Source organism: Crocuta crocuta, unplaced genomic scaffold (genome assembly GCF_008692635.1).
Source record: "Crocuta crocuta isolate KB4526 unplaced genomic scaffold, BGI_CrCroc_1.0 scaffold352, whole genome shotgun sequence".
Classification (NCBI taxonomy): Eukaryota; Metazoa; Chordata; class Mammalia; order Carnivora; family Hyaenidae; genus Crocuta; species Crocuta crocuta.
In genome coordinates, this window is record NW_027532169.1 from 4,351,024 (window position 1) to 4,363,933 (window position 12,910).

General features: G+C 42.5%; 1 protein-coding gene across 1 annotated transcript in view; it reads left to right on the forward strand.

Annotated features, from left to right (window-relative positions):
• The window catches only part of SKAP1 (src kinase associated phosphoprotein 1), a 251,183-nt gene that overhangs the window by 195,634 nt on the left and 42,639 nt on the right, over positions 1 to 12,910 (forward strand). The window contains exons 5-7 of the mRNA XM_077776878.1: positions 6,705 to 6,782; positions 7,640 to 7,723; positions 10,390 to 10,514. Coding sequence (XP_077633004.1) covers positions 6,705 to 6,782; positions 7,640 to 7,723; positions 10,390 to 10,514 — 287 coding nt within the window. The remainder of the gene's footprint in view (positions 1 to 6,704; positions 6,783 to 7,639; positions 7,724 to 10,389; positions 10,515 to 12,910) is intronic.

Below are 12,910 nucleotides of genomic sequence, written 5' to 3' on the forward strand. Positions count from 1 at the left end.
AGCGAGCACAAGCAGAGGAGGGTCAGAGAGAAGGAGAGACAGAATCCCAGTCAGGCTCTGTACCATCAGCACAGAGCCCAACATGGGGGCTCAGACTCACAAACTGTGAGATCATGACCTGAGCCAAGATCAAGAGTCAGATGCTTAGTGGACTGTGCCATCCAGTGCCCTTAGTTTTAATTATTTTGTTCATCAATTATCTGCTTTTTTTCTTGGTGCTACTTATTGGCCTAGAATCTCATGAATTTTCTTTATCCTCACTATAACAAGATTTCTTTCACAGATTTTTACAGCCTGGTCAGTTACCTGGATTAACAGATTTTTTTTAAAGACCTTAAAAGTTGGAGGGCTGACAAGAGTCCTTCAAGATCTCCTGAACATGGTCTCCTGTCCTGGTTTGCTAACTACAAATGTGTGATTCCTTCCATGTTCCGACATCCTTCAGTCTAGCTCCAATTGCCCTTGTTTTGTTTTCTAGCTTCTTCTGCCAGAGCTTATTGAAGAGTCTGACCAAGTACTTTGTGTTCCCTCCTCTTCCTTTCCTCTGCATCTGGGTTATTCCTCCATGAACTTAAAGCCGTCTGAAACTTTCTGATCCCAAGTCGATTATTATTCATGATTTAGAATTTTTCACCTCACATGTGTTACATGTATTGATGTAAATCCCTTGATAAGTGAAGGAAAATGACAAGAAAGTGTGAGGAATAGGTGTCAACTCAGGCGGGTAATGAATAGAACCACAGAAGTTAAATTCTGTGAGGCTGTCTCAGGAGACTAAGAGAGGAAGAGTCTTTGAAACCAGCTTCCCTGGTAGTATCATGCTCAGAAGCTGAACACTGCATGCCGGACACCTCAGACTGACTGTCACTTACTGACTAGCCTGTGAAAACTCAGAAAAAAAGCAAAAAGCAACCCATAAATGCAACTGAGGAAAAGCTGTAATGAACTTATTTTACAAAGGCCACAGCAACCAAACATAAAGGAGATTTAGGACCAGTGGCCACCAAACAGAATACTACCTTCACCCACCCTCCCTGCAATACTGTCCTCTGCTTTGTACATTTGAGGGATTGTGAAGTGTGTGTTTGTCACTTGTCTGCCAATGCATGTATGCCAGCAATCTATTGCAGATGGAACGTCACCACCTCCAGCATGCAAATATTAAATTTTCTCCAACCTCAGCCACCCAATCCCCTGGGGCCTTTATCACAGGTACCTTAATGGAGAAACCTGGTAAACTTCACCTGGCCTGAAATTCACCCCTGGTAGCTATCAGTCTCTAGGCTGGAGTTTGGTCCCTTTTTCCAAACCATTGGAAAGAACTTGAGCTAAAAGGAAAAGGGAGGATGGGAGAAGTAGCAGTTGAACAAATGATGTTTTTAAAAACTCATTGATTTGGGGCACCTGGGTGGCTCAGTCAGTTGAGCATCTGACTTCAGCTCAGGTCATGATCTCGCAGTTCATGAGTTGGAGCCCCATGTCAGCCTCGGTGCTGATAGCTCAGAGCCTGGAGCCTGCTTCAGATTCTGTGTCTCCCTCTCTCTCTGCTCCTCCCCCACTCACACTCCGTCTCTCGCTCAAAATTAAATAAACATAAAAAAATTTTAATCATTGATTTTCATTTTAGGTTGGCTTAGCAGGAAACCAAGCCAGCTGCCTCTAAGGGAAGTTCACAGACACCTGGCGGGTTCTGCAGGAGCTGTGGCCTTTTTGCAGTAAGATTGCTTGGCTTCTTGTACTGTTAGCCTTGTGCTGTGGTGTTGCCAAGTGATTTCTCCAATTCTCTTTTCTCAGTGGGCTAGAACACAGCTGATTAAATAGGCCGTGACTCACATAAGCTCCCGTGTCTTTTTTATTGACTGCTGTATGGAAATGTATCACACTCAAAGGGTCCCCATTGTTGTTGCTGTCCATAGCTGACTGAGGAGTCATGTTTAACACTGAGAGACGAAATCCTACTCGGTTGTGTTTTATTGCAGAGTTGGGTATGGGTGGGATGCAAGGGTTTAAAGGAATCTGGATGAGCAGAGAAAGATGTCTGAGAATTTCTTTTATCTTCATCTGCCACGAAAGTTGGGTGGCCATCACTTCTAGGTAACACCTTCTCTGCTGATCTTATCTTTATGGCCCCACATCCTTCAGCTAAGTGAATCTTTTCTTTATATGGGCTATTCTGGGAGATTTAGTTAAGTGCAGTGGTAGAGAGAGATGATGACACGAATGTAATTCTGTTCTGTGCTGATACAACTGTGATGCACCCTTAGGTTTATCCAAGAAGGCCATTTCTTCCCAATAAATCTAAATCATTTCTATTTTTTCATTAGGATGGTGATATCTTTTTTCAGGTAATGGACAAGAAGCCTTGATTGTTTTTAAAAATTGTATACTTACATATAAATGTTTTTGCCTTAAAATAGCAATTCATGCAATTATTTGTGGCTTCTTCCTGTTTCTATTATCATCCTGTGAAGCATTTACATACTTTCTATTAGGCACTAAGTAGCTCTGCAGACCTGTTCATTTGCCAGTAGGTGTGGATCCAGGCATATAAGCCTCTTCCTGCTTCATCACCCCGGGACCATAGCCAACGTGATGCGTCCCCAAGATCACTGGTTCTTGATCAACAGGACACTGAGCTGACACCGAACTAGGAGACAGCTTGATTGCCCCAATGGCTTCCTATCCTGGTTGTCTGGATTCATCTGATAGATAATGGAGCTAATGAAATTGAGCTCAGTGTCAACTTACACTGAGAACAATTCTGTTATTAGACTGCCCAAACAGTGCCTTATACACAGAAGACAATCACTAGAATAGAGACTGATTTGATTTGGTTTCCTAATTGTTTTCCATAGCTATTTCAAACTTCACCTCCACTGCCCGAAAGGGAAGCCAGGCCAGAAAGTTCATCAGTACAGATTCCCTCTAATAAGAAAGCAACATATCTTGCAAAAACCCAGCACGTAAAATACCATGTTTCTAGCTCTTCTGAGCTAGAGAAAAGCCAGCAACTCACTTTTTGCCCAATTTCAGCAAACTGAGTGTGACTCTTTTGGAGAGAAGGTGGTGATGGTAACTGACCCTAGTTTCCTAGAATCAGTGACTTGGGGTTCAAACGTCTCTACAGCATTATGTCTTTGTTTTCTTGGTGGTGGCATTCTTGGGTTTCGGTTGGTGGGGAGAGAAAAGCCTCATGCTGATAATGTACTGAAAGTAAATGAAATTAAATAAGCGAAGCAGTGCTCATCACTACTTCCTTCCCCCCTGGGTAATTCAATTCAAGCTCTCTTTCTGATGGCAACTCACAGGGACTGTCTCTGTCACCCCGCTGGGGCCTGGAGTCTTAACATCTAAATAAAAGTTTCACTCAAGCATTTTTTATGCTCCTGCCAGCAGGATCAGTGAGCTGGTGTGGGCACATTAATGTAATATTCATACTCACAGACTCTCCCTGCACACGAGGCAATGTCTTCCCATTTTCATAATTATAGATGTTCCATAAAATGGCATTTAGATTTGCATTAAAAAAGGAGGTTTGAATTCTAATAGAACGTTTAACATGTCTTTTATGATTCAGACTCTCGGCATCTCTAACTAGAAGCTGTGTCTCTAAGTTTAACAAGACCTTAAAACAAGAAAAAGAAAAGAAAAAAAAACTGCAAGAAGAAATAGAAACTCCAAGCTTAGGGGATCCTGTGTTTCTCATCTCCTGTGTCTTTCATTTAATTTTTAGGCCTCTAGGAGCAATTTTTGGTAGTGATGCAGAGAGGATGGGCTCTCCTGAAAAGGGCCTCTCAACCATAGAGAGTCCTCAACCTGACCACTCCACCCTCCATAGGATCAGTTTCTATTTTCATAGAGAGAATTTCCAGAGAGATATTAGAATTTTCAGAAGGGTGGGAGAAATGAAAGGGTCCTAAACAAATGAACTTCCCTTTGCTGCTGTTCATCTCACGTGTGTGCGCTGAGACCCATCTGGGAGGATTTATAGCAGTCACAGAGTTCGCTAACCGTAGAGCACACAAATGAAAATAGTCTATGAACAAGGAAGTTGACAATAAGGACAAATAGAAAAAATCGGGCACTTAGACACACTAAAAAAAAAAAAAAAGCCTCTTCAGATCTCTATGTTTAAAACTAAGTTTGAAACAGCTTAGAAACAAAAGGTAATCTTAGTTGCATTTTAAATTGTCTTAAAATGTTATTTTTAAGAGTGCCTGGGTGGCTCAGTCAGTTGAGTGTCCAACTCTTGATTTCGGCTCAGGTCATAATCCCAGGGTTATGGGATAATGGTATATGGGATAATCCCAGGGAGATTACTCAATCCACATTGAGTGTGGAGCCTGCTTGAGATTCTCTCTCTCTCTCTCTCTCCCTCTCCCTCTGCCCCTCCCCCACTCACACACGCACTTGTACTCCCTCTCTCTGTCTCTCAAAACCACACTGAGATATCACCTCATGCCGGTCAGAGTGGCTATAATGAGCAAATCAGGAGACTATAGATGCTGGTGAGTATGTGAAGAAATGGGCACTCTCCTACACTGTTGGTAGGAATGTAAACTGGTGCAGCCCCTCTGGAAAGCAGTGTGGAGCTTCCTCAAAAAAATTAACAATAGAATTCCCCTATGACCCAGCAATAGCACTGCTAGGAGTTTACCCAAGGGATACAGGAGTGCTGGTACTCCTGTATGGAGCACATGTACCCCAATATAGCAGCACTCTCCACAATAGCTAAAACATGGAAAGAGCCTAAGTGTACATCAACTGACGAATGGATCAAGAAGATGTGGTTTATCTATATAATGGAATACTACATGGCAATGAGAAAGAATGAAATCTGGCCATGTGTAGCAACGTGGATGGAACTCGAGGGTGTTATGCTGAACGGAATAAGTCAGGCAGAGAAAGACAGATATCATATGTTTGCACATATAGGAGGATTAGGAGGAACTTAATGGAGGACCATGGGGGAGAAGAAGGGGAAAAATAGTTAGGGAGATGGAGGAAGGCAAACCATGAGAGACTCTTGAATGCTGAGAACAAACTGAGGACTGATGGGTGTGGGGGGGAGGAGAAGGGGGGGTGATGGGCATGGAGGAGGACACTTGTGGGGATGAACACTGGGTGTTATATGGAAACCAAGTTGACAATAAACTATTAAAATAAAATAAAATAATTTTTGTTATTTTTAAAGAAGAAATATTTTAAACAAGAAGTAAATTGCCAGCTCATAGCCACCACTGAATAAATGTTAGTTATTGTAAATTTCAAAAAAAAAACAATTGTGTAAAAAAAAAATTATTTCACCCAACCGTCTCAAGATATTGTATAGGGGACCAAGTTGATTCCTAAGTGGTTGTCCCTTCAGTTGGTTTGTATTTTGTTTTGTTTTCTAAATCATTTAAGGGAAACCAAAGGAGCTTTGGTTTTGGAGACTAAAAAGAATAAACATTAGGATCCTGCCAGCCCACTCTATTTCTCCTAATTAAGAAATATGGACTTGGGAGCACCTGGCTGGCTCAGTCAGAAGAGCACATAACTCTTGATCTCAGGATCATCAGTTCAATCCCGATGTTTGGTGTAGAGATTACCAAAAAAATAAATAAACTTAAAACAATAGAAATACGGGCTTGTATTTCTTTTTTTTTTTTAATTTTTTTTAATGTTTTACTTATTTCTAGGAGAGAGAGAGAGACAGCGTGAGCAGGGGAGGGTCAGAGAGAAAGGGAGTCACAGACTGAAACAGGCTCCAGGATCTGAGCTGGCAGTCAGCACAGAGCCCGACACGGGGCTTGAACCCACGAACTGCGAGATCTTGACCCAAGCGAAAGTCGGACGCTTAACCGACTAAGCCACCCAGGTGCCCTGGGCTTGTATTTCTTAAGCATTTTTTGTGTGTTTTTGTTTCATTTGATTTTTTAAGGAGTAAATTCCTTCTTTTTTGTCCTTTACTCCTCCCTTCTGTAAAATAAGTATAAACCCTAATGGTGAAAGATGGATGAGGATCTTGACTTCTCAATAAATTTGTACCTAACAAGGTTAATTGAAAGTCAAGGATACAATTAAAGGCTGATGTCAATTCCAAAGTCTTCTCTTGGTAAAATCTTCTACCATTCTTATGCTCTTTCCCATACTTGGACAAATCCAGGATTTGGTGGCTATTGCCAGTTCAGCTTGTACAGCCCTTCTTTGTGTGTGAACTTAGTAAAATTTATGTTCACTAGGTGGCTTTCTGTTTTGTTGTTGTTGTTGTTTTTAAGAGTGAGTGTGTGTTTATGGCTCTCACGGAGGTGGCTGCATTTATGGTGAATTCTATCACTCATTAAAGTGTCTCTCTGCTAGTAGCTATTCATTTGACTTTTGATTATCTCGATGTGGTTTATCCAATTTAGAGCTTATCTCCGCTGCAAATTCTTAATTCTCTGGAGTCCTTTTCTTGCCAATCAGTACATATTTAGGCTACCTCTCCTTGCACAAACTAATGTGTGTTTAGATCATTATAAGTGATTTTGGCATTAGATATAATGAGGAAGAAAGAAAATTTACTGGTTTTCCCCAATCACATAAAAATTGTCTTATTTAGTGCTGTGCTGAAGCAATTGGCCTTCTGCACCCCCTTCATTAATGTAGATTATCTAAAGTTGCCTAAATAAATGAAAACTCTGCCAGGTTTCAACAAAGCATTTTGCTGTTGTTCCTTTTAGGAGTGGAAGACATCACAAGAGGAGCTCAAGAGCTGGATAACATCATCAAGCAAGGATACTTGGAGAAGAAAAGCAAAGGTACTGATCAGACCCACAGGTCTCAGAACATTCCAGGAAGGGAAGGGACATGAGGGAAAAGAGGGCTAACGTAGCAGGTGCTTTCTCTATGCCCAGTTCTGTGCTCAGGAGCTGGAAGGCCAAAAGGAAGGCAAGAGAGAAGTCTTGGGGGTGTCTTTGTGTAGTCTGACACCCCCAAAATCTTCATCAGACTGTGAGCTTCATCAGGATAGGAACTGGTTCTGCTTTGCTCACCTGATACACAACAGGTGCTTAATAAATCCTTGTTGAATGAATTAAAGATGATACTCTTGTTGTCATCTCTCAGTGTGCTCCCACAGAGCAAAACTCTGTTGCCAAGAGTGTCATTTTATATCCTATGTGAAGAAGCCCAGTTTCAAGTTTCAGAAGAGCCCAACTTTGATCTACCACTCACTGGATGAGAATACATACCACTATCCTAAGCCCGGGGTCCCAAGTTTAACACTCAAAAGGCAAATTGGAAAGAAAGCCTTTGCTGTACCCGTGGCCTGAGCATCAGCTTGGTTTGCTAAAAAGGCACCACATAAAGCTATCATATAGAATTTGAAAAGTACTGGATGAGACTAGAACCTGAAAGATATGAAGGAAGATAAATAGCGAGACAGCTGTGAGAGGTCAGAACAGGCAAACCCCATGTAGAATTTGGACCTTTAACGGAGCGAGCCCTCTGGTCTCTGAGTCAATATGGGATAACCTGTGGGAGTGAACGGGAGGGTTTTACAGTCCATTAACCTAGGAAATAAAACAATAACACACTGGACTGTGTGTTGGACTTTACAGACTCTTCAGTGGTTGTAGTTACCTGAATTTATGTCCCTTACTGCTGTTCCATTTAGATCATAGTTTCTTTGGATCAGAATGGCAGAAGCGGTGGTGTGTTGTCAGCAGAGGCCTCTTCTACTACTATGCTAATGAGAAAAGTAAGTGTTCTTCATCTGCACAGCAGCAGCTCACTCCTGGATGCAAGCACTTCGTAAATTCTCAAGCACTTAGATCTCAAGATAGCAGTCCTTAACTAACACCCATAAAGGGACATGCTTGGGAAAGGAAGAGGCTTGGGTAAGCCATACCTTGCCCATCATCAAAAACACAGACGCCAATTTAGAAATTATTTCTCCTTTAAACACTAGGGCAGCATATCAAAAGGTTGTCTTTTATTATGACTAATAACACAATATTATAAAGGTTGAACACTTTGGTATTCTTTTTTTTTAAGAACTTCCAACTCTTTGTAGACATTAATAATACAGTTAAAATACTGGGGGAAAATTCTAAGAAAGATTTAAACAGCTTGCAAATGGCCCAGAAACAGAACCCTGGGTCCAAACTCTCTAAGAATATGCTCTCAACTTCATCCTATGGAATGCTGGGAAGTAGTCCAGTGGACATCTCTAGAGCCATGGAGTGTTGAGACCCAAATGGCAGCTGTGCCCAGGAGACACCCTCCAGCCAGATGGCGGCAGCAGTAAAGTGTTGACTCAGGCCAGAGGCAGCTTCCTAATGAGCCTCCACTGAGTCAATCAAGCACACCACTCATATGCTCTTCCTAGAAGACCTCCCATCCGTGCTTAGCACAGTCGCTAAGTTCATGAGAAGGAACAGAGGATATAAGCATAAACTGTATGCAGCTACAATTAAATACAACCCAAAACTGATCATTGTCAGTGAACACAAACTTTCAAAGAGGGGATACCTTCTTGCAAACCCTAACCACCCTGGGAGTAATTCTACGAAGCAAGAGAGAGATACAGGAAAGCAAAGCATCAGTTCTTGTGGGGGCTTTCTTGGGCTCTGCCACCTGGGCACAGAGGCCAGTGACTCAGAGTACACCCTTCCTTTTCCTTCCAGCCATTCCCTGTTTCTCTTCTCTTCCTTCTTCCCAGGATGAGGCATCTCCCAATGCCGAGATATCTAGTCTAGGGAATAATCAGATATCTACCCAATTGCCTTTGGACTTCCCGTGTTGGCATCAAGGTGGCAGAAAGAACAGCACCTTTGCCAGGTGACCTGGCACCCTTAAGATTTGTGCTTGGGCTTCAAGGCCAATGGCTCACCCTGCCTTTCTGCCTGCCATGGACGATCGCCGACTTCCTCTTGGGTTCACACTTTTATATTCCTCAGAGACTTTCACATGTAGGGGTGAAGTGTGAAGCCCTACCTGGAGATCTTAACAGCATAGCTCAAAACCTGAGTAACACACCCCCAGCATCCTTCCAACGCCCAGACCACCATCCGAGCCAGCAACCACAATCTGTTCCCTGAATTCTAGGCATACAAGCCCACCAGGGGCTATTTTCTTATTTTAAACCTTCAAACTAATATAATATGTATGTCATTGTAAAATGGTCCTTCATGCCCCTTGCATTTAAATAAGTGGTGGGCATATCTGGATATAAAACCAGGTGTCACATTCATTCATTCAGAATCCTCTATACTCAAGGTGAGAGAGCGGGAGAGAGGGAGAGACTTGGAGACTTTTATGGACCATTTTACCGTCAGGGTGAAATAAAACCTGGTGACCAAAGAAACAACAGAACATTTTAGTGGCCAGTTAGAACAAGGAGAGATACTTTAACAAAAAAGATTCTGGTGTCAAAAAGCACTGTTGCATGGCTCCCTTCTCGCCAGTTACTTCTTATTGTGCCCAAGACATTTTCTTGGGACTTATAGAGTGTTTGTGTATTTCCTTTAGCTCAACCAGGTAAGGATAGAGTCTTTTTTCTTTTCTTTTCCTAATATTGTCATCCCACTGCCACTTTATCACCATCAGCCTCAAAAAGCACGTATTCAGCAATTCATTCCACCTGCTAACGGGACACAAATCATCACCCAGACACTGTGGTCCCACTCCTCTGTTATGTTCTGCCTGAACTATGCCAGGAGGACACAAAATCACAAGGAACCGCCCCGTCTTTTCCCCTTCCTGGTATTTTATTTTTTAAAAAGAGAGTGACAGCCAGAGTGGTCTCTCCTTTCCTTTACTTAGGGTCCTTTCCCTCCCTCATCACCCAGTGCCACTTCCCAATTTGACCTCTGGGAAGGGGGACAAAATACTGAGTTTTAATTATTCTCCCCCTCACATGAATTCCCACCAGACCAGCAGGAGGCAGAGAGTGGTCTAGCCCAAATGCCACATAGGGCAGAGGAGGGGATCCTGGGTACTCATAATGCCCCCTGAGCTGCTGTCCCTTCCCCTCAAATGTGAGCTCTGCTGGCCCTGATAATAATAACGCTGCGGTTCTGTAATAACCTTCAAGAGCCTCCCATTCACAGCCACACTCTCCCTGCTGTAATAATTCCTTCATTCTGTTGTTATAGATCTCTTACCATTCTAATAAATTCTCCGTCTCCATTGTCCTGTTTTGGCAAAATAACCTTTCACGTTGGATTTCCCCAGCTTGGCAGTGCTCTCTGCCTCGCTGTCACAGTAGCCCCTTCCTGAGCCTTCTTAATGACCTTTCCTTGAATATTGTGTCTCCTCGGGGATGGAACAGCTGTTGCCGTGCTTTTAGCTTACGTACCAGAGAGGACGCCTTCCCTTGGTCGCATCTTCTCTAGGGACACAGGGGGTCTTCCTGTCTTGCAGGCAAGCAGCCCAAAGGGACCTTTCTCATTAAGGACTACAGTGTCCGGATGGCCCCGCACCTGCGAAAGGACTCCAAGAAAGAATCCTGCTTTGAATTGACCTCCCAGGACAGGCGCAGCTATGAGGTAGGATGAGCCGAGGAGATGGCTGGTCCTCGCCGTGCGAGCTGGGGGTGCCACGCTGGGTTCCATCCTTTCTTCGTTACCTGCTCATTTCTTACCAGGACCTTCCTTCTTGACACGTCTTCACCTTTGCCATGTGGTGCCCTCCCTCCTGCTCTCTGTTGTCACTCATCCTAGATGCCCCCTTCGGTTGGCTTCTGCCTCCTCACCCCTCCCCTTCCCGGTCTCACTCCATAGATGAGTCTTGTCTCCTCAGCACACAATCCAGTTCCTCATTCATCATCTCTAACTTCACAGCTTTAATTCCCATTCTCTTTATTTGTTCCCTGATTATCTTCACTGCCTTCCATGACATCCAGGAAAAGAAAAATCTGACTGTAGAGTGAAAAATAAGTTATTTTCCCATACTCATCTTCGCTATCCAAAATAATCTTCCTGTGTATAGATGCACTGCGTATCTCTGGAAGGATCTCTAAGATGCTGGTAACAATAATTAGTGAGTAGTAACAGTGAGAACTGGAGGGACTAGAAGACCTGGGTTAGGATGGAAAAGGTTGATTCTTCAGTGTGTTCATTTTTATATATTTTGATATGATATAGGAGGTAATATAATAAGTAATGCATTTATTAACTAAAGCAATAAAAAAATTCTGACTAAGGGATTGTCATAATTTTCACCAAAAATCTATTTTTACATATGTGTATATGTGTACAAATATCATTTCCTGCTTGTTAGTAGTTTTTATCTTATCACGATTTCACTAAAACAATTCTTAGCTGACTTATGAAAAAGAGAAAAGCCATGCTAAGGTTAATATCACTCACTTGAGTAAGGCTTTGACTCTTCAAATGATTCTCAGTACCTGTCCTTTTCTGTTTCTATAGTATCTTAACCCTTGTTTTGATAAAACAACCTAGGTCTTCAATATGCAATTTCAAAAAAAAATTTTATTGATTTTTTAATGTTTATTTATTTTTGAGAGACAGAGCGTGAGTGAGGGAGAGGCAGAGAGAGTGAGGGAAATACAGAATCCCAAGCAGCCGCCAAGCTCTGAGCTGTCAGCACAGAGCCCGACGTGGGGCTCAAACTCACAAACCGTGAGATCATGACCTAAGCCGAAGTCAGATGGTTAACTCACTGAGCCACCTAGGCGTCCCCCAAATTTTTTATTTTATTTTATTTAAATGTTTATTTATATTTGAGAGAGACAGTGCGTGAGCAGGGAAGGGGAAGAGAGAGACAGAGGCAGAATCTGATGCAGGCTCCAGGCCCTGAGCTGTCAGCTCAGAGCCCCACGTGGGGCTTGAACTCAGACCACGAGATCATGATCTGAGCTGAAGTCAGACGCTCAGCCGGCTGAGCCACCCAGGCACCCCCAAAATTTTTTATTTTAGCACTGCACTTTGCTAGAGAGTCCTTTATAGATATTATGTAATAAACATATATACTTGGTCTGTTTCTAAATTATTTTTGTTATTCAGTATTGATGGTGCCTCCTCCAGATAAAAATTTATATGAGAAGTCTAAATCAATTTCCTTAGACATTTTTTATGGAAATGAGTTTTTAAGAAATCAAGAATGACAGTGTCTATTAATAGGTATTAAGCAGGAATCTAGGTTTCTTACACAGCACATATCTTTGTCTTACCCTAATGGCCAAATAATAAAAATGTTATTGAGGAACAGTCATTTCAAGTTCATTCATTTAAAATAAAAAATTACAAAGGCTTGCTGCCTGACTGGCTGGTTTTGTGAATCAGAAAGTAGAGTTTGTTTACTTCTTCTTTTCTTTGGCCCATTGAATCCAAGTCATTACCATGGTCTGTGGATTCTTCCTCCACGATATCTTTTGGATCTTCGCCTTCTTATTCCCACAGCCATCACAATGGCCGTCCTCATCACCTCCCCCAGAGGACAGGTTAAATAGCCTTCTAGCTGGTCTTCTGTCTCTCATTCCTCCCTATTCTGATCCCTCCTACCCACAACTATTGAAACAGTCTCCCATTCCTTTTGCTAGAATTTACAGTGGTTTCCTATTGCCTACATTATAGGTTGAACTCCTAGTACTCAGAGCCCTCTCATCAACTCCTCCCTGACCCGCAACACTCCAGCATCACCTGTTACTGTCCTCCAGTCAAGCTGATCTGCCTTCCTTCTCCCATACACAATGGACTTCATTCCTAATCCTCTGCACATGGTTCCCTCCACCAGGCAGTCTCCGCCAACTCTTTTATTTTTTTAATGTTTTATTTATTTCTTTTTTTTTAAATTTTTTAAAATGTTTTATTTATTTCCAGGAGAGAGAGAGAGAGACAGCGTGAGCAGGGGAGGGTCAGAGAGAGAGGGAGTCACAGACTGAAACAGGCTCCAGGCTCTGAGCTAGCTGTCAGCACAGAGC